This window comes from Apodemus sylvaticus, chromosome 2 (assembly GCF_947179515.1).
Source record: "Apodemus sylvaticus chromosome 2, mApoSyl1.1, whole genome shotgun sequence".
NCBI lineage: Eukaryota > Metazoa > Chordata > Mammalia > Rodentia > Muridae > Apodemus > Apodemus sylvaticus.
The window spans coordinates 165455167-165476368 of record NC_067473.1 but is presented as its reverse complement, the minus strand read 5'-3'; the positions used below and the strand labels follow the sequence as shown (position 1 = coordinate 165476368).

General features: G+C 40.4%; 1 protein-coding gene and 1 long non-coding RNA gene across 3 annotated transcripts in view; one reads left to right on the top strand and one right to left on the bottom strand.

The window, feature by feature from the left end:
• Nucleotides 1–4369: 4369 nt before the first annotated feature.
• Nucleotides 4370–11421, bottom strand: LOC127679260 (C-type lectin domain family 2 member D11-like). Its single transcript, XM_052174976.1, has 5 exons — nucleotides 11280–11421; nucleotides 8837–8962; nucleotides 7789–7967; nucleotides 7131–7237; nucleotides 4370–6185 (listed from the first exon to the last, which is right to left on the bottom strand). Exons 1-5 carry the CDS (start codon nucleotides 11404–11406, stop codon nucleotides 6041–6043), a joined length of 684 nt encoding a protein of 227 aa, XP_052030936.1. The 5' UTR covers nucleotides 11407–11421; the 3' UTR covers nucleotides 4370–6040.
• Nucleotides 11422–11485: 64 nt separating this feature from the next.
• The window catches only part of LOC127679278 (uncharacterized), a 59240-nt gene continuing 49523 nt past the window's right edge, over nucleotides 11486–21202 (top strand). For both annotated transcript variants that reach the window (XR_007976724.1, XR_007976723.1), the window contains exon 1: nucleotides 11486–11706. This is a non-coding gene — a long non-coding RNA (uncharacterized LOC127679278). The remainder of the gene's footprint in view (nucleotides 11707–21202) is intronic.

The following is a 21202-nucleotide window of genomic DNA, read 5'->3' as shown; positions in this document are numbered from 1 at the left end:
ACAGTCCCATAACCCCTAAAGAAATAGAAGGGGTCATAGAAAGCCTTCCAACCAAAAAAAAGCACAGGACCAGATGGCTTCATTGCAGAATTCTATCAGACCTTCAAAGAAGACCTAACAGCAATAGTCTTCAAACTATTCCACAAAATAGAAACAGAGGAACACTACCCAATTCCTTCTATGAAGCCACAATTACACTGATACCAAAACCACACAAAGATCCAACAAAGAAAACTTCAGACCAATTTCCCTTATGAACATCTATGCAAAAATAATAAATAAAATTCTTGCCAACCGAATCCAAGAACACATAAAAATGATCATCCGCCAGGATCAAGTAGGCTTTATTCCAGGGATGCAGGGTTGGTTCAATATATGGAAATCCATCAATGCAATCCACTACATAAACAAACTCAAAGAAAAAAAACCACATGGCCATTTCATTAGATGCTGAAAAAGCATTTGACAAAATTCAGCATCCTTTCATGCTTAAAGTCTTGGAAAGAACAGGAATTCAAGGCCCATACCTAAACATAGTAAAAGCAATATACAGCAAACCGGTAGCCAGCATCAAACTAAATGGAGAGAAACTTGAAGCAACCCCACTAAAATCAGGGACTAGACAGGGCTGCCCCCTTTCTCCTTATCTTTTCAATATTGTACTTGAGGTTCTAGCTCGGGCAATTAGACAACATAAGGACGTCAAGGGGATACAAATTGGAAAGGAAGAAATCAAACTATCATTATTTACAGATGATATGATAATCTACCTAAGTGACCCAAAAAACTCCACCAGAGAACTCCTACAGCTGATAAACAACTTCAGCAAAGTGGCTGGTTATAAAATCAACTCAAACAAATCAGTAGCCTTCCTATACTCAAAGGATAAGCAGGCTGAGAAAGAAATTAGGGAAATGACACCCTTCACAATAGCCACAAACAATATAAAGTACCTTGGGGTGACTCTTACCAAACATGTGAAAGATCTGTATGACAAGAACTTCAAGACTCTGAAGAAAGAAATAGAAGAAGACCTCAAAAAATGGAAAAACCTCCCATGCTTATGGATTGGCAGGATTAATATAGTTAAAATGGCCATTTTGCCAAAATCAATATACAGATTCAACGCAATACCCACCAAAATCCCAACTCAATTCTTCATAGAGCTAGAAAGAGCAATTCTCAAATTCATCTGGAATAACAAAAAACCCAGGATAGATAAACTATTCTCAACAACAAAAGAAATTCTTGGGGAATCAGTATTCCTGACCTCAAGCAATACTACAGAGCAATAGTGTTAAAAACTGCATGGTATTGCAGGCAGGCAGATCAATGGAACAGGATTGAAGATCCAGAATTGAACCCACACACCTATGGCCACTTGATCCTCGACAAAGGGGCTGAAAACATCCAATGGAAAAAAGATAGCCTTTTCAACAAATGGTGCTGGTTCAACTAAAGGTCAGCATGCAGAAGAATGCGAATTGATCCATCCTTGTCTCCTTGTACTAAGCTCTACTCCAAAATGGATCAAGGACCTCCACATAAAGCCAGACACTCTGATGCTAATAGAAAAGAAACTGGGGAAGACCCTTGAGGACATCGGTACAGGGGGAAAGTTCCTGAACAGAACACCAATAGCATATGCTCTAAGATCAAGAATTGACAAATGGGACCTCATAAAATTACAAAGTTTCTGTAAAGCAAAGGACACCATCAAAAGGACAAATCGGCAACAAACAAATTGGGAAAAGATCTTCACCAACCCTACATCAGATAGAGGGCTAATATCCAATATATACAAAGAACTCAAGAAGTTAGACCCCAGAAAACCAAATAACCCTATTAAAAATGGGGTACAGAGTTAAACAAAGAATTCTCACCTGAAGAACTTCAGATGGCAGAGAAACATTTTAAAAAATGCTCAAGTTCACTAGTCATTAGGGAAATACAAATCAAAACAACCCTGAGATTTCACCTTATACCAGTCAGAATGGCTAAGATTAAAAACTCAGGAGACAGCAGGTGTTGGCAAGGATGTGGAAAAAGAGGAACACTCCTCCACTGCTGGTGTGGTTGCAAATTGGTACAACCACTCTAGAAATCAGTCTGGCAGTTCCTCAGAAAACTGGGCATGTCACTTCCTAAATATCCTGCTATACCACTCCTGGGCATATACCCAGAGGATTCCCCAGCATGTAATAAGGATATATGCTCCACTATGTTCATAGCAGCCCTATTTATAATAGCCAGAAACTGGAAAGAACCCAGAAGTCCCTCAACAGAGGAATGGATACAGAAAATGTGGTACTTTTACACAACACAGTACTACTCAGCTATTAAAAACAGTGAATTCATGAAATCCTTAGGCAAATGAATGGAACTAGAAAATATCCTCACTGAAATAACCCAGTCACAAAAGAACACCCATAGTATGCATTCATTGATAAGTGGATATTAGCCCAAAGTCTTGCAACACCCAAGGTACAACTCACCGACCACATGAAGGTCAAGAAGAAGAAAGACCAAAGTGTGGATACTTTGATCCTTATTGGAAAGTGGATCAAAATACCCATGGCTCGCAACCAACCAATAGAATGAATATAGGGTCCCCAATGGAGCACCTAGAGAAAGGACCCAAGGAGCTGAAGAGGTTTGCAACCCTGCAGGAGGAACAATAATATGTACCAACCATTACACCCAGAGCTCCCAGGGACTAATCCACCAACCAAAGAGTATACATGGAGGGACCCATGGCTCCAGCTACATATGTAGCAGATGACCATTTCAGACATCAATGAGAAGAGAGACTATGAGTGCTATGAAGGCTTGATTTCCCAAAATAGGAGAATGTAAGTCAGGACATTGGGGAGGGAAAGTTGGGGGAAGGAGAATAGGATAGGGGATTTTTGGAGGGTAATGCTGAATGGGGATACCATTTGAGATGTAAATAAAGCAAATATCTAATAAAAATCTTCTATTTAAAAATTACAGTAAAAGATTGATTTTTTATATACTATTATGATTCATTTAACTAGTGGTAAATTCCCTTGTCTATAAAAAGAAAGAAAGAATGCAAGAAAACAAGAAAGGGGAGGAAGGAAGGAGCGAGAGAGACAGAGAGAGACAGAGACAAGAGAGAGACAGAAAGAGAGAGAGAGAGAGAGAGAGAGAGAGAGAGAGAGAGAGAGAGAGAGAGAAAGAGAGAGAGAAATACTGTTGTGAACAGCTCACTGATATCTTGGGGATAGATCCCTTAGAAGGGCCCATGAAAAGTTGCTGTTCCTTTCAACATTGTTTCTAGAGAACAATGGAAGGAAACTTACAAGGTGTTTACTATGAGTCAGATAGAGGCACTGACTGGCAAGACATTTCCCTGGGTAATCTGAATCTTAGGAATTAATATTAGTAGACCTATTTCTTTGAGTCTACTATGTAAAATATTATTAGGTCAGCTAAATTCATAAGCCTATTGTATTTCTTTTTTTTTAATTTTTTTATTCGATATATTTTTTATTTACATTTCAAATGATTTCCCCTTTTCTAGCCCCCCCCCCACTCCCCGAAAGTCCTGTAAGCCCCCTTCTTTCCCCCTGACCTCCCAGCCACCCCTTCCCACTTCCCCGTTCTGGTTTTGCTGAATACTGCTTCACTGAGTCTTTCCAGAACAAGGGGCCACTCTTCCTTTCTTCTTGTACCTCATTTGATGTGTAGATTATGTTTGGAGTATTCCAGTTTTCTAGGTTAATATCCACTTATTAGTGAGTGCATACCATGATTCACCTTTTGAGTCTGGGTTCACCTTACACCAGTCAGAATGCCTAAGATTAAAAATTCAGGAGACAGCAGGTGTTGGAGAGGATGTGGAGAAAGAGGAACACTCCTCCACTGCTGGTGGGGTTGCAAATTGGTACAACCACTCTGGAAATCAGTCTGGCGGTTCCTCCGAAAACTGGGCACCTCACTTCCAGAAGATCCTGCTATACCACTACTGGGCATATACCCAGAGGATTCCCCACCATGTAATAAGGATACATGCTCTACTATGTTCATAGCAGCCCTATTTATAATTGCCAGAGGCTGGAAAGAACCCAGGTATCCCTCAACAGAAGAGTGGATGCAAAAAATGTGGTATATCTACACAATGGAGTACTATTCAGCCATTAGAAACAATGAATTCATGAAATTCTTAGGCAAATGGATGGAGCCTGTCGTATTTCTTTGGTGGATTAAGTTCACATAATTTAATGGTATAAAACTTTTATTTCTCTGAAACATCCTTTGGAACATATTCTACCTTTCTTTTAGGATATAGGATGTAAAACAATTGCAAATAGTGTTATTAGTACTAAACAAAGGACTGAGAATGTATTTTTTTCAGAATGAAATATGCTTTAATTCATCTAATAAATAATAAAGCATGGCTTTAAAATAAAGACAATACATTATTCAAAATGCATGTGTGATTAGGAGCATTGGACTGGGATTCAATTCCCACCACCCATATGGGAGACACAACTGCTTGTAACTCCAGAGGATGTGGCACCGTTACACAGACACACATGCAGGCAAAGCATCAATGCATATTTTAAAATGTTCTTGGTTTTCAGGAATGAGAAAGCAGAATGGCTGTCTGGTGACACACCCTATGACCCCAGCTACTTGAGGAGGGTCACAGATTTAGGCAAGAATAAAACAAATTTTACAAAAGCTGAAGGGAACGACCTGCTACCTTTGCAAAGCTTGATCAGCAGTGCCAATAAAAGGGAGACAAGAAGGCTGGAAAGATGGCTTCCACATGGCCACTCACAGTAAGCAGGGAGCTGATCCCTTTTGGTCCTGTCTGATCTCTGCCTGTGCTGTCTCTGTGTTGTCTGTCCAGCACAGATGGGGCAAATATATACATATATACAAGCAATAAGCATAAATGAAGTCTGAATAAACAGAATTTTTTTTTTATTATTAATTCCCTTCCCTCCTCCCTTCCCCTATGTGCCTCTCCCCTCCCCTTCACCCATCTCTCCATCCCTTTCTCTTCAGAGACCTGGAGGCTTCCCATAGATGTCACCTCCCCTTTGGCATATCAAGTTGATACATAGTCTTTAAAAAGAACAAGATGGAGAAGAAAGGATGAAGAGGTCAAGAGATGCTTTTTAGCCTGTTATTTCATCCTTTTTGGGACTCATCGGTATGGGGTAGCTAACTCTATAAGATTTTAAATACTTTTTAAAGACCCAATAATATACATGCTAGTGTAAAATTAAGTATTATATGCTTAAGGAGTTTAAATCACATTTGATGTGAAATAAATCCAATAAAATGGTGAAATTAAAATGGTATTTCTTTATAAAATGCATTATACTTAGAACAGGATACGTAATTATAATTATACTTAGAACAGTATAATTGGAAATAGGAATATTGAAAACTAAAGTAGAGAAACATTTGGCCAATGTCCCTCATTTTTTAAATTGAAGAGTGTAAACTAAAACTGAATTTCACAAACTTTTTAAATTGTTCTGTATGTTGATTTGAATTTTGAAAAGCATGTATAATATTTTCTCCAAGTTATGGGATACTACAGATTGACTCTCATTTTCCCTATCATTATTAAGGCATTTCCATGCTTTCAATCCCCAATAGTGAACCTGTGACCCTCCTGTTTCAACACTTACGTAGCTGGGATTACAGATGCATGTCACTACCCCAGCCATTCTTTCATTATTAATGGCCATGTGCACATTAAGAAACTCATTTTTGTGGTTTCATAAATTCAAAAGAAGGACTTCTCTGCATAAAAACTTCATATCATAAAAGTGAGGTTCACTAATGTTAGTTGTACTTTAGGCTTAAGGTATGAGGGCTAACATCTCTTTTAGAATCATCTGTTTTTGTAATCCCCTCTATGTGCAGCTCTCCAAGATGGTTTTCATTTGTGATGTTAGGAAATATTCTTAATTCTTTTTGATAGCAATGTGGAACTACAGGGGAAAGAGCAGCACCCATAGATAACAGACTAAGAAGCATCTCTTGAGAAAGGCTACACAGAAGAAAAAGGAATCTGGCAGTGGAGGCTATGGCTGTTGGGCTTGCTACAGATCCATCTGCGATCTGCATAGATCCTGGCAGTGCTGATCCCATTGTTGTTCAGGTAGGCATATCTTTCCACTCCCCGGATGGGAACCCTGAAAAGAAACCAAAACCAGTAAGTCTGTAGAGCCAGAACTGCATTTCCTACTGCAATGAAATCTCATCAGTCTCCACTGCTTTTTCATACTCTGAATCAAAGAGTCCCCAAGGAATCACTTGCACTGGTTTTACACCAACTGTCTCACATTCTCAGGATTTGAGCCCCACGCCTCTGTCATTTGTCCCTGGAGAATCCTGTAAGCTATAGACGAGGCATTGGACTGGTGCTTGCTGCCATGTTCAAATGAACTGCAGCCATGAGTGACCTCACTGAGGGTGATTTTCAAATCTGTTTTGAGGCATTTTACATATGAGAACACCTACTTCTTAGAAAATTGCTCAAAGGGCTTTAATGGTGGATGTGACTAAGTCTGTGATTTACCATTCCAGTAAAAGACCTATGCTCCAATCCAAGAACTATTATGGGTGCTATGTCATGACAAGACTTCAGAGGAGGTTCCAACTGTCCTTAGAGTCTCTGCTTTCCTGAACAGGTGCAGCCATGCAAATAGTGGACTGCTGAATCTCAGGCTTGCAGTTTCTGCAGTATATTTCTGGGATTTCAGAGCCCCACTGTGCTCAGGATATTTATCAACAACAAAAAGGTTTAAGTTGGAGTTAGAGCAAACAATAGCTATCTTCCAGACACCATCATTATGGTAAAGATTTTGAGTAAAGGATTTTGAGTTAAGTAAAGGTTTTGAAAATGGTGGTCAATAAACAGGAAAACCTCAAAAAAATTAAGTTTGTGGGGATTTGAAGTTTCCAGAGGATTGGTTGTCACATGTAAACACACTACCTCTGAGCCACACCTCCAGCCCAAGGGTTCCTTCCCAGTACAGTTGGCTTCACATGACACGGACTTTCAGTTCACATATCTCCAACTCACACACATCACAACACATGAACACAGTAGAAGGAAAAACATTGTGAAAACATACGTGCTGTTATAGTCAGTGTTGTCTGTCCACCTCCAAGGGTCTTCTGAGGACTCTCTGTGCAGGCCAATCCAGTAGTCAAAAATTCCCTTGTATCTCTTTAGGAACTCCTGTTAAAAAACACAAATAGCCAAGAATATATGTGTCTCTCTGTTTCAGATGATCAAGGAGTCTCTCCACTCCACAGCTACCTCTAGAGAAAACAGGAGAGTGTAAGTGAAGGTCACAGAATTTGGAACTGTATTAGTCTCCAGTTCTCTGTGGATCCACCTGGCATCTGTAATTCTAAACTACCTCATTTGAATCAAAGTACCAAATGTAACAGCACCTTCCTCTGCGACCAGGTTAGTTCTGAGTTAACCACCCATTGTCATCTTGCATGTGCCATCTTACAGGAATATACCACCAGGTATCCCAGTAAAATGATATGTCTGACCTTCCAGATAACTATGAACACTTCATGAGAGAATATTTCTTGAATATCTCAGGACTCCAGTCAGAAGTCAAGCATCAGCAAACTGCACACTCTCACATATCCCACAGGTCTCCATGTGCTTGGGATGGGATCCCCCTCATGCGTTATCTGTAACCACTCTATCTCAAGGTAATATAATTTTCAACAGAAAAAAAATAGACAAACCAATCCCTGCCCATTTCTTACCAGCTCCTCCATGTTGTCAAATCGAGCTAGTCGGGCCTCTTGTTCCCTGCAGAAGGTCTGGCTAGATGTCCAGTTACTTAAGTCTTCAGAAAAATAAAAACATTTATTTCCAAATCCAATCCAGTTGCTCGGACAAGCAGCATAGATATTTTCGATTGAGATCTGTTCTGTAGTTCTTACTAAAATTTAGACAATACAATGTATTATTCCAAACATACTTGGTTCCTTTTAGAAATACTGTCCTGAGCTCAGCTGTGAGGTGTGAATTTGATTGTAGCTTTCCAAACTGATCAGTAGGAATTCTCTCCTGAGCATGATGGGCCTTTATCTAAAGGCCTCCCACCTTAGGCCTGTGTCCCATTCTCTCTCAGGTGCTCACTGTCAGGGCTCCCAGGAAGTACATTTCTATAATAGCATCACTTTCTGAGATTTGGGTGAGATTTACTACAATAGGGGTTACTAGAGAAATAAGTACCCTATGTGGATAACTATTAACAGTCAGCCTGATAATTGAGATAGCAGAGAGAGCTTTTGGGTAGATAGTGTATACCAGGTGGACACATTGCATTAAAGGATGATTTACATACTTAAGAGGACAATGCAAGTCCTATAAATTTATTATTTCAGAAACTTTCCATTTAATACTTTCAAAATGCAGTTGAGCCTGGTAACTGAACCCATGGGTCACAGGGGGAGATACTCTATCTTCCTGTTGTTATCCTTCCTTGAGGTTCCTCTTTGGAGCTTTCCTCTCCTTGTTCTCTACCTTGGACAGTTCCCCAGGGGCCCTATGTCCCCTGCATCTCTGTCTAGAGCTTGCTGAATGTCATCTTCCCAGGGATGCTGAGCCTGGCTTCCTGTGCACACCACGGCCTGTGTGTTCCTTCACAGCACATTCCTACTGGAACCTAAGTTCCCAGAGAACAGGAACTCCCAGTGGGTTTTCTCCAAAGCGCTTCCCACAATGCCTGGGTCACAGTGGTCTGTGAGTATAACTGATAATATGAATGTAGACAGTGTCACAGAATTTGGAGAATAAGTCACTTACCTGACAAAAGAACCGAAAGAGCAACTACAGCTACAGTGAGGACCATGATCACTCCATAGCAGCAGTAAAGCTGAGCAGGAGACACAAGGGAGTCCATTCTGTGACATTTTCCTTGGAGCATTTTATCTGAAGAATATAAATATGAGAATATCAGTCTTAAGAAATGTTTAAGGAAAATGAATTATCTGTAGATTTAGCTTGTATTCACCCACTGCAAACCCATTCATAGAAGGTCCTGGTCTATAATTGATGTCTATGGCTCATGGAAGACTAGAGCAAAGGGAAACATGGAGTTCCAATCATTGATCTAAGAGCCCAATGGGGAAGCAAGAAACAGAAAGAGTGAAGATCATGTTGAAAGCAAACAACATGCAAAGCTATCCATAGACTTCCTTCCATAAGAATAGACTGGTAAGGACTGAGGACAACACTGAGTACAGAGGATGGGGTCAGACAGGGATCAGCAGGAGGCTGCAGAGATGGCTGAGGGGTTAAGATCATTTGTTGTTCTTCTAGAGGGCATGAGTTGGGTTCCCAATTCCAGCTCCTAAAGGGGCAGCTCATAACTGTGTAACTTCTGCTCTAGTCAATGAGACAAACAGGTTGGTGAACTTTTAAATTTCTAGTGCTAGGGAGGCAGAAGCTAGAGAGTGTGGAGTACAAGGGCTAGCCTTGGCTACATAGGATGTTTGAACTCAATATGGACTATATCAAGATCAGTTTCAAAGAACCTAGTTAGTAAATTAATTAATAAAGGCATGTAATAGAACACACTGACATAACTAGTGGGTGAAATATGGGAGTCTTTTAACAAGTTTAGTAGAATCATGTGAAAAAATTAATATTAGTCTAAAATAACAAAAACTCTTAGCAAGTTAGGAATTGAAGGAACACACTTGTGGATATTGGGCATTTCAAAAATCTCAAAAAGGTAATTTTTTTCATTTAGAATTCCACACCAGCATTCCTTATACAGTATTATGAGTAAGAATTATGGATAATCCTTTGTTTTTACACCTGTATAATTCTGATACTGTCTTTTTCATTCGGATACATAAATGGGAACTTTGCCATCCATCTTTCCCATGCTGTATATACACAGATCTCAATCTAAATCTGAATGTGTCCTATAGCACAGTTTGAACACAGCTTTCATGTCTTTGTTTAAAAGCAACGTTGGAAATGATCTCTGAAAAAAATTGCTGGCCTGGTTTTTAGCTAATAAAAACTATTTCAATGACAAAACAAGTTATGATTTCAAAGGAGTGAAGTTGAAAGATGCCTGCAGCTAGTTATATAACAGCTGCACTTTAGACAAGAGCTCCACATTCACAAGAAATGTTCCAAAATGTCTGCAGCTAGTTATAAAACAGCTGCACTTCAGACAGGTGCTCCACATGCACAACAGGAAATGTTTCTGTTGGCTAAGTATTTGAGTATTTGATTTCAAAAAGTCCTCCCTGCTGAGGCAGAGGGAGCAATAAGTCCAGGCTGGCTTGGGGTATAGTATGAGACTTTGCCAAAGAGACAATCAATCATCAGCATCAGCATCATCAGTACTACTACTACTACTACTACTACTAATAATAATAATAATAATAATAAATAATGGTTAGAATAGTTTATTTAAGTGATAAGCACTAACATTTGTTGTGAATATTGTATTTTGATAAATATCAATCTTGTTTCCTCAAAATCCAGTATTCTTTCCCTAAATGAAAAAAAAAGGAGGAAGGAACAGGAATGAGGGAAAAAGAAGATGAAGGAACTGAACATGATGAAGCACAGACAGTTTGAAACACAGTAAACACAATTTTGCTTCCTTTCTGAAGAATGAAGTAGAAATCACCATCATATTCTTTTTCTGTAACTTATCAAGAGCTCATAATGGAAAGGATTAGGTCCTGGGTGGGTTCAGCCCCCACCACACCACACCACACCACTCCCACCCCACCCCACCCCAAGCCACCTCCTTACAATTCTTTTCTAATTACAATGGATCTGCAAAACACAAGCCCCAAGCTTCCCAGGCAACTTCTGTCACTATGCACATTTCAAAACTGTTGTCTGAATTCCTTCCCTGTGGACATGTAGAGCAAGCATTTTCTACAGCAATTTGGTGTAATCCACCAGAGTGTAGCTTACCAGATCCCTGGGAGAGTGGACTAGCAAGCTAAGCACAAAGAAAGAAAGCTGTGGCTGCAGTTCCGACTCATGGCCTGAAAACTATTCAAGTATTGTACGCTCCAATAGAATAACTAATGTAACAAACTCATAACTAATCATGTCTGCATTCTCCTGCTCTGCAGACCCACTGTGACAGACTCACAGATGATCTTCTGTTCTTATTCTTTTGTTCAAGGTTCAGCTCTTTTGCCTTTCTGTCCCTGGTTAAGCTCCTCTTTGCTCTTACAGTTTGGTTCAAATACTATTAAATACATACCCATTTCTCCCTCCTGCGGGCTGCCTGTGGTACTGAGTACAAGTAGGTTACTCTTTGTGGCACTCATCTCAGAGCAGAGAAGCTGCTTTTCCTCGGTTGGAACTGGTAAGCTGAGAGGCAGAAGCATGTGGGAGGTCCCAATATTTAACCAGCTAGCTCCTCCTCCCCCAGGAGCGGAACTAGATAGATTCAAATTGAAACACAACAGCTCTGTAGTAAAGGTGTTTCATTGGCCTCAAAAGAAGTGAAACTAATGCTCTAAACAAAGAGCTTTTAGCAGAGCACCTTCAGGGGCTACAGGGTGAGACCAGTTTTATTGTTCTGCAGGAATTAATCACCTTGGAAATAAAAGAAGACAACAAAAAGAACATATTATTACCAACCCTTTCCTACCCTGAATACCACACATCAGACAGTGATCTTCGAGGTAGGTAAGCCCCCGGGTTGCTACAGCTCTCTGTTTTGAGGGCATTACTTAAGGGGTTTCCCAGGGCAAGGTCAGAGGAGTCTGTGCATTGGGAAGCCCAGAGACTGTATCTCTAGGAGACAGAGTCAGAAAGGAGAGAGCTGGGACTCACAGTCAGTGCTAAACACACTTCTTGCCTCTCGGGAATAAGAGATCCTTTGTTCTGGAGCCAGAACATGCTTAAGGACTACAGACTCAGGCTGTCTCATATTACATGTTTATATATGGAATCATTTGACTAGTGGTGTGGAGACAGAAATATTGTGCCCAGTGCCACCTTTATCAGAGCAAGGAACGCCTCTAGTCCAGAAACACTGGTCTAGAGGCATTCCTTGCCAATGCTGTGACACCTTAATACAGTTCTGCACATTGTGGTGACTCTCAAACATAAAGTTATTTTGTATACCTCTGGTTTTGCAGGCTCAGACGCCTTCTTCTGTTCTCTGCTGCACTTCTGTGGTTCTCACACATACATGCAGGCAGAACTACTATACCTTCTTGAGCTAAGACAAAAGCCTGACAGCTTAAAACACAGGTTTTGCTCTTCTATGAACCCACATGACAGCTTCAAGGTCTGATCCCTCTCCCAGCCCCAATAGCTCTACCTGCTGGTAGCCTCTTTTCTCTCTCCCTGCTTCCATTCTCCTCTCCTCTCCTCTCCTCTCCTCTCCTCTCCTCTCCTCTCCTCTCCAACTCTCCTCTCCTCTCCTCCCCTCCCCTCCCTTCCCCTCCCCCCCTCTCTCTCTCTAACTGGAACAAGGAACAGGGTCAGGAGCCATGTGGTGCCATCTGGAGGCTGACTTTCTGTTTGTTTCTGGTTCACTTCGGTTTCATTTCTCTTTCAGAGCAATTCTGCTTTAGAAACATAACTGAAGCTGATCTTACTGAGACCACAGGGATTTTCAACACTTCTCAAAACAGAGGCCTCTTCCTCTGACTCCAGAACACTGAGGCAGAGACTAATAGTCCTCCTCCTGCATGGGAGTGAAGCCTGGCTCAGTGACAAGGACCTTTGATCCTTTCTTATCACAGGCCTGCAGCAGTTCTGGGAAATAGAGAACCCTGGGGAGACTTCTGACCTGGGTTGGGGAGATATTTCATCAGTATCACAGGGACATTTAGGCAGCAAGACTATGCTGTGTGATAAAGTAAATGTGTCACTGTGGGACACAAGCACCCAGCCATTTGTCCTGACCTATAGAAGGCACACTGTGAGCATGACTGACTCGGCTTCATAGCAGAATCATTATTTGTTTCTAGGCAGGCTATGTGTGCTTCCCAGTGTGGGATGTTAACCACAGAGACAGAGAGAAGTGGAAGGAGAGCGAAGGCAGAGTCTCAGGGCTTTCCACTCAATTTTCCTGGGACACTGGAAGTACTCTTCAAGTCTACTTTTTAGAAGACAGGAAGACAGATACCTTTGTGTGATATTGTAGTCACCATAATAATATCACATCTCCAGGCAGGTCAGAGGTTATTCTTTCTTAATTTTTATGGTGAAAAAATGTATATTTAGAATTAGCCATCTGGACTCTGTTTAGATGATCCCAGTCTTGTTGGGAACATCTAGAGCATCATAATCAAGCAAACCTATGCTGCCTTCTCCTCTCCATCAGGCCTTATCAGGGTATTGATTTTGGCCACGTCGATGTCACAGAGTTTCTTCACAACCTGTTCGATCTGGGGCTTGTTGGCTTTGACATCCACAATGAACACAAGGGTGTTGTTGTCCTCTCTCTTCTTCATGACTCACTCGGGGGTCAGTGGGAATCTGATGACAGCACAGTGGTCAAGCTTGTTTCTCCTGGGTGCACTCTTTCAAGGATATTGTGAGGGGGACATATCTATGGCACAGCATATGTGTAGGAGTCATATGGTCATAGGACTCAGTCCTCTACTGCTCTCTTGGGTTCCTGGGATCCAGGTCAAATGGTTAGGCTTATGTGGCAAGAGCTTTTAAGTCCTAAATCATCTCCCTAGTCCATTTAAAAAATAAAACCATAACTAACTTATTATTTTGTCTTCGTTATTGTTAGTATTCTGTCTAAGCTCCACCCCACAATTACCTGGCGACAGCCAGGTATGCCCCTCCCATAGTTGCCTGGCAACAGCCAGGTAGACCTGGACCACTATAAAAGGGGCTGTTTGTCCCTCCTTTCTCTCTTTCATCACTCTTGCCTCTTGGCACTCTCACCACTCTGCCCCTCTTGGGCTCTCCGCCCCTCCCCCTCTCCATGTGGTCATGGCCTGCCTCTACTCTTCCACTTCTCTACTCTCTCTCTGTCTCTACCTCCACTACCCCAGTAACTCCCATCCTCTGCCCTGAATAAACTCTACTCTATACCATGTCTGTGTGCATCTCGTCCCTCAGGGGGAAAGGGTGCCTAGACATGGGCCCGCTGGGGCACGCCCTTTCCCACAGTGCCCAACAGTTATAGTTTTAAAAGAAAGCTGCCAACTCTTTTATTTAATATATGCAAATATAAGAGTACTTCTTTATAACATACTAGTGATTTTTCAACTTCTGAGTAGAAACTACTTTTTCAAAACTACCACTTCCTAGATCAGTAGTTAGAATTCCTCTGAGTTCTGTCCCTGTACACTGTGTAGCTTGTAACTGCCTTTAACTCCCACTACAGAGGATGTGTTGCCTCTGTTCTCTGTGGGCACCTGCAAACACATACACATAAATCTTTAAGAAAGAAGGAAGGAAGGAAGGAAGGAAGGAAGGAAGGAAGGAAGGAAGGAAGGAAGGAAGGAAAGAAGGAAGGTAGATAGGAAGGAAAGAAGGAGGGAAGGAAGGAAAGAAGAAAGGAAATATGGAGCTCCTTAAATATTCTAGGTTATCCCCACCACACAGAAGCTTTCCCTCCCTTACTACCCAACTCACCAGCCCCACCAACTCACAATCTACATTCAGCCAGAGTCCTGGAGTTGTGAAGGTTTAGGGTTTTGGGTGTTTTGTTTTATTTTGAGGCAGTCTGAGCATTTGAGACAGGCCAGTTGCTTCATCCACCCAAGGAATTTGGGGGGGGGGTGAGATGGGGTTCTTTGTATTTCATTTCACTGCAGAATTTGAGGCAAAGAAGAAATGTAAGTATATGCAATGAATTTCTCTATAAAAATAAGAAATCTGGATATCTAATTAAATATTCTTTAGAAGAAAGGAAGGAAACTGAGCCATGGTGGTGATTAAAGGTGCCTTTAATACTAGTATTTGGGGGTCAGAGCCAGATGATTCTCTGTAAGTTCAAATCTAACCTGGTCTATACAACAAGTTCCAGGACAGCAAATGCTACACAGAGAGACCGTGTCTAGGAGAGAGAGAGAAAGAGAGACAGAGACAGAGAGAGAGAGAGAGAGAGAGAGAGAGAGAGAGAGAATGATTTAGTCTGGGTGCAGAATTAAAGGGTCTCTCTCATGTAAGTTATGAAGGATAGAATTCATATACTAACATTTATGTGGCAAGAACTTTTCTGACTGAGCCATCCTCACAGGCCATGAAGGCAATCTTTAGGAAAAACATATATAATATGTTATTTGACTTTTGAATGAAAGTTCAATGCAAAAGCTGTTAGGACCTATTTCAAGAACTGACACCAGTCTCCATTCCTGCTTGCCAATGTAGTGAATGGATCTAAAATTTGTGTGAGAAGTGACATCTTATGCAGTGTTCTAGAGTTGTGGTAATAGAGCTACTTAAAGAATAAAAATTTGAAGGTACAACACCAGCAATCCAGGCACTGAGGAGGTAGAGGCTGGGAGATTCAGGCCAAACATAGCTATGTAAGACACTTAAAAGTCTTAAAGAACACAAGATAGTAAAAATATCACTGGACTCTTTTGATCTGCCTATGATAATACATGCAGCTGTTGGAGACACAGAGGTTCTTGTGGTCACAAATAAAACCAGGAATGTTGAACACTCAGACTTGTCCTGTCAAAGGAAAAGATGTATAAACCTATTTTCTACCCAGAAGGCTGGTAATGGATGTGGTTAATAAACTGGTCTCTGTGCTTTCTGTGGGGCCAGGCTACACGTGGCTTCCTGAGACTCTTCCTCCCTACACCTTTATCATCTCTACTTTTCTTTAAAATAATTTTACCTTCATGAGGCATACTACTCAAATAATGGAGCCCAGAGATAACAGATTTGAAAAAAAAAAACACTAAAAGTAAGTATTCGTATTTTAAATGGCAGGTTGATATTTCTATGACATCTAAACCAGAATACACATCACTAAAGAGAAAACAGACCAGTAAGTCAACATCAGACTTAAGGTTAAATCAACACAGGTGTGCTGGGTGTTGGCCATGGGAATTAGGCCACATCAAATGCTATAGCAAAATAAGGTTATCTTCTCACTGTCAGTCCATGTATAAACAGCTGACATCCATTTATATGTTTTTCCAATATAGTGAAAATCAATCACATAGAATTACAACACATGGTATTAAGAATGGATATTAATGAGTTGTCTGAACATAAGGTTTAACATGTTACCTTTGGTAACATATTGCAGCAAAGACTATTTGCATAATATGTTTTTCATGGTGGTGTCCATCTTAAATCAGAATTGAAGCAGGCTGTCCTTTAATCAGAACAATGAAGGACAGCAGTACCCTACAAAAGACCAAGTGCCCAGGCACAGAAGACTGCGGACTTTGTACCTACAGTAACTGAAAACACTCATGTAGGCCCACTACCTGCTCCAGGCACAGGAACTTTGTCACAATATCTCTTCTATAGCCATTCAGGACCTGGCACCACTGTATTCATGTATATATTAATATATACAGTATATACACACAGTATTATATATACATAGTAAATACAGTTTATATATATATACATATATATACACACACATACTGTATATATACACAATAAATACACACACACTATATACATATATATATAGTGTATTTATACTGGACAAGCTCAATGTGACTGCTATGTCTTCAGTAGCCAACATCTCATAACCATTGTGCCTCAATCATAGCAAAAATGCAATATAAGCAACAAACTTACGTTATCTAGAGGTAAGAAGTATACTCTGCCCTCCCTTGAAAGATTGAAACCCTTATAAAAATGTGCACCCAAATAGATCTTTCCCCTAATTGTTTCTGACAGCTATTTTGTCACAGCAATGAGTTGTATAACTCATATATCATCTTACTACATTTTTAAGTCACTAAGATGCTAAAATCATTTTCCAGTTCCCAATCTTAATGGGGGAGCGTTGTGTTTCTTGCCATGGAATATGGTGTACTGTTGGTGTTTCATGGATGGTGTTTATTAGGTTGAAGTCACTTCTATATTCTGTTCTTAGTTTTCATCTATTAGTTTGGTTGTGTTATTTATCTTTTTAGACAACTAGAGTAGAGTATTAAACTACATTAACTGATTTCATTTTTGCAGTTTTATGTTTTTAACTGAACCATAATGGTATACATACAGGTGATGTGGTATCATGTTCCAATACATACATTCATTGTTTCTTCAACATAAGAACATTCAAAATCTTCCAACAACTTTGAATCTGCATACCTGAGAGAAATCCCACTTCATCTTATCCACTTCATCTTATTATTTTATATGTGGATGCTAAGACTGAATTTGTGGTACTTTGCTGACGCCTTTTGTGTGTACATATTAGCATAATGGTCTGTTTTAGCCTAGCATGAGTCTTCACACTTCAGTTAACACAGATTATCCTTCACAGGTTCATCTTTCTGCCTTTGTTCATTCTAGATTCTGTCAGTTTGCAAGTCAGGATTAGTTAACCATCTCAGTTGGAAAGATGGCTCTCTTTCTCATGTTACACAGACACTAAATGGCAGAGATGTCTGTCGTACAAATTTAGGTCAACCTCTAGTCCATCCATCACTCTATTGAGCAATTCCCTGACAGTAACAAAGGGAGCAGTTCATTTCCCTTTAACTATAGTCTAGGCTATGAGATTCCCAACACTCTTCAAGAACTATGAAGATTTTACAAAGTAAACACTCATTTTGTAGAAAAGTGGCCATTTGTAAAATCAACTTCTTAAAAAACAAGAATTCATAAGAGTGGTATTAATAAGATAAAAACTACCAAACATTCTCAGAACAAAGTCATTGTAATGAGAGGTCTAGGCTCATTCCATGACAGGCTTAAATATGCAGCTAAAGATACTAGGCCTAAATCTGTTTTTCCTGACCTCAAGCAATACTACAGAGCAATAGTGTTAAAAACTGCATGGTATTGGTACAGTGACAGGCAGGTGGATCAATGGAACAGGATTGAAGATCCAGAATTGAACCCACACACCTATGGCCACTTGATCCTCGACAAAGGAGCTGAAAACATCCCATGGAAAAAAGATAGCCTTTTCAACAAATGGTGCTGGTTCAACTGGAGGTCAGCATGCAGAAGAATGCGAATTGATCCATCCTTGTCTCCTTGTACTAAGCTCAACTCCAAAATGGATCAAGAACCTCCACATAAAGCCAAACACTCTGATGCTAATAGAAAAGAAACTGGGGAAGACCCTTGAGGACATCGGTACAGGGGGAAAGTTCCTGAACAGAACACCAACAGTGTATGCTCTAAGGTCAAGAATTGACAAATGGGACCTCATAAAATTACAAAGTTTCTGTAAAGCAAAGGACACCATCAAAAGGAAAATTGGCAACCACCAAATTGGGAAAAGATCTTCACCAACCCTGCATCAGATAGAGGGCTAATATCCAATATATACAAAGAACTCAAGAAGTTAGACCCCAGAAAACCAAATAACCCTATTAAAAAATGGGGTAGAGAGTTAAACAAAGATTTCTCACCTGAAGAACTTCGGATGGCGGAGAAACATCTTAAAAAATGCTCAACTTCACTAGTCATCAGGGAAATGCAAATCAAAACAACCCTGAGATTTCACCTTACACCAGTCAGAATGGCTAAGATTAAAAACTCAGGAGACAGCAGATGTTGGCGAGGATGTGGAGAAAGAGGAACACTCCTCCACTGCTGGTAGGGTTGCAAATTAGTACAACCACTCTGGAAATCAGTCTGGCAGTCCCTCAGAAAACTGGGCATGTCACTTCCGAAAGATCCTGATATACCACTCCTGGGCATATACCCAGAGGATTCCCCAGCATGTAATAAGAACATGTGTTCCACTATGTTCATAGCAACCCTATTTATAATAGCCAGAATCTGGAAAGAACACAGGTATCCCTCAACAAATAATGGATGCAAAAGATGTGGTATATCTACACAATGGAGTACCCGAAAAATACATTCAGATTTCAGGCCACTTCTGTGGTCATGTCAGTTTGTCATTTTTCCGCCAGACCTGTGTCTTCCTGGACCAAAGAATCCTGGTTATCCCAAGGCAGACTTCGGTCTGTAACACATGGACCTTTACACTAGTTTCCTTTCTGTAGTAAACACCATGACCAAAAGCAACCTGCATATGAAAGGGTTTATTTGGCTTGTGTATCCCAATCCAGGCCATTAGGGAGGTAAGCAAATGCCAGAACTAAACCTGGAGGCAAACTGAATTAGAAACACTGAGAAGTGCTGCTTTACTGACATGCTCCCCATGATTAAATCAACCTTCTTTATTATATAACTGAAGATCATCTGCTTAAGTGTGGCACTGCCTCAAATGGGCTATACCCTCCTACAATTATCATCAATCAAGAAACTGTTCTACAGATTTGTGGGTAGGTCAATCTGATGGAGACATTTTCTCAGATGAGGTTTCCTCTTCCCAGATGACTGTCAACTTGACAAAAACCCAACAAGCCCAAACATGTTTTGCAACAATGTGTAAGCAATGTTGTTGCTTCACTTGAATATTCATGCAATCTTTCCCTTTTACCTCCTCACCCCAAACAGTCACAATGTAGAGCACAAGATGGCATGGAGCCTGCTGTGAAATCCAGGCTTGCCTGAAACTCATGGTAATACCTGTGCCTCATCATCTAGGAGCTGGGATCACAGTGATGAGCTACCACACCCCACTTGAAGTCTTATATCAAGTGTGTACATGCCTGTAAAATAAATTGAATTATGCCTATCCCTGCCTTGCTTCTAAATGAAAGAAAACTAGATTATGATTTATTTCTGTAGCCTTTGTGCAATTATTGGGATATTATCCCTAATCTAATTTTCTAATGGCTAGACTGTTAGTTCCCCACCTGTGCTCCCCAGATAATTGTTGTCTGAGTCTCCCTGGGTTATTTCTGCTCCAGCAGTCTGTCTTGGGGCAGGAGGGGAGTGGTGGTGAAGGGCATTCACTCAGGCATGAGCTCCTGGCCCATCATATCTAATGGAGACTGCTTATTCTCTCCATCTTCTTCCTCCTTCACTCTCCTTTCTTCTTTTCTTTTTCTCCTCATGGTCCCTACCTGCAACCCCCAGCTAGGTAACTTTAAACCTGCCTACCTCTCTTCCCTTCAGTACTTGGCTGTAGCCACCTTTATTTAATTAATAGTTTGAAACTGGGGAGCAAGGTTTACACAACAAAAGTTGGTATAAATGAGAATTTGCTCATTTTAGGGCAACCAGATCTTGGGGAACAGAATTAGCATTTGAATACATAACAGCACAGACCTACCCCCAACCCATCTGCTAGACACTGCGCATTATTGAACCATGAATAAGGCAGCAAAGTACTTGATGTCTTCAAACTGTCACTATGCTCCATAGAAGAAGGAAAAATTAAGCATAGTAAAACCAAAGATAGAATTACCAAATGACCCTGCCTTACCCTTTCTGAACATATAGCCTGAGGATTTCATATCCTACCACAGTTACTTGCATACCCTTGTTATAGATGCTCAGTGAACAATAATAAAAAATTGGATCAGTCTATTTGTCCATCAATGGATGAATCAATAATGAAAGCATTCTACACAGACACAGGAGAATTTTATTCATTCAAATAAAAATGAATTTTCAGGAAAATTCATAGATCTGGATATCATTATTATATTAAGTGATGTAACCCAGATTCAGAAAATCTGACACTACACATTTTCTCTCATTTTGCAGATGCTAGATTTCAATTTATGTATTTTAATTTACATGTGTACTTATATAGCTATTGAAGTTATATATATATGTATAATTTTAAACTTATACATATACAAGGATAGAGAGAGATATGGGAGAGAGAGAGATGGTGAATATGTGTGTAAGAGAGAGGGAGTTAGAGAGTACATGTGAGAGAGAGAAAAAGTGAGAGAAAAAGAGAGGGAGAAGAGAGAGAGAGAGAGAGAGAGAGAGAGAGAGAGAGAGAGAGAGAGAGAGAGAGAGAGCTTATGAAACGAGAAAGGGGTCCATGAAAAGATAATAAATGTTTGTGGAATACATTGACATGAAAGCAGAAAGGTAAATACAGGGTGTAGAAATGAACAAATGGAGGTGATGAGATGGGAGCATGCTATACAGTATTTTGGCTTAGTG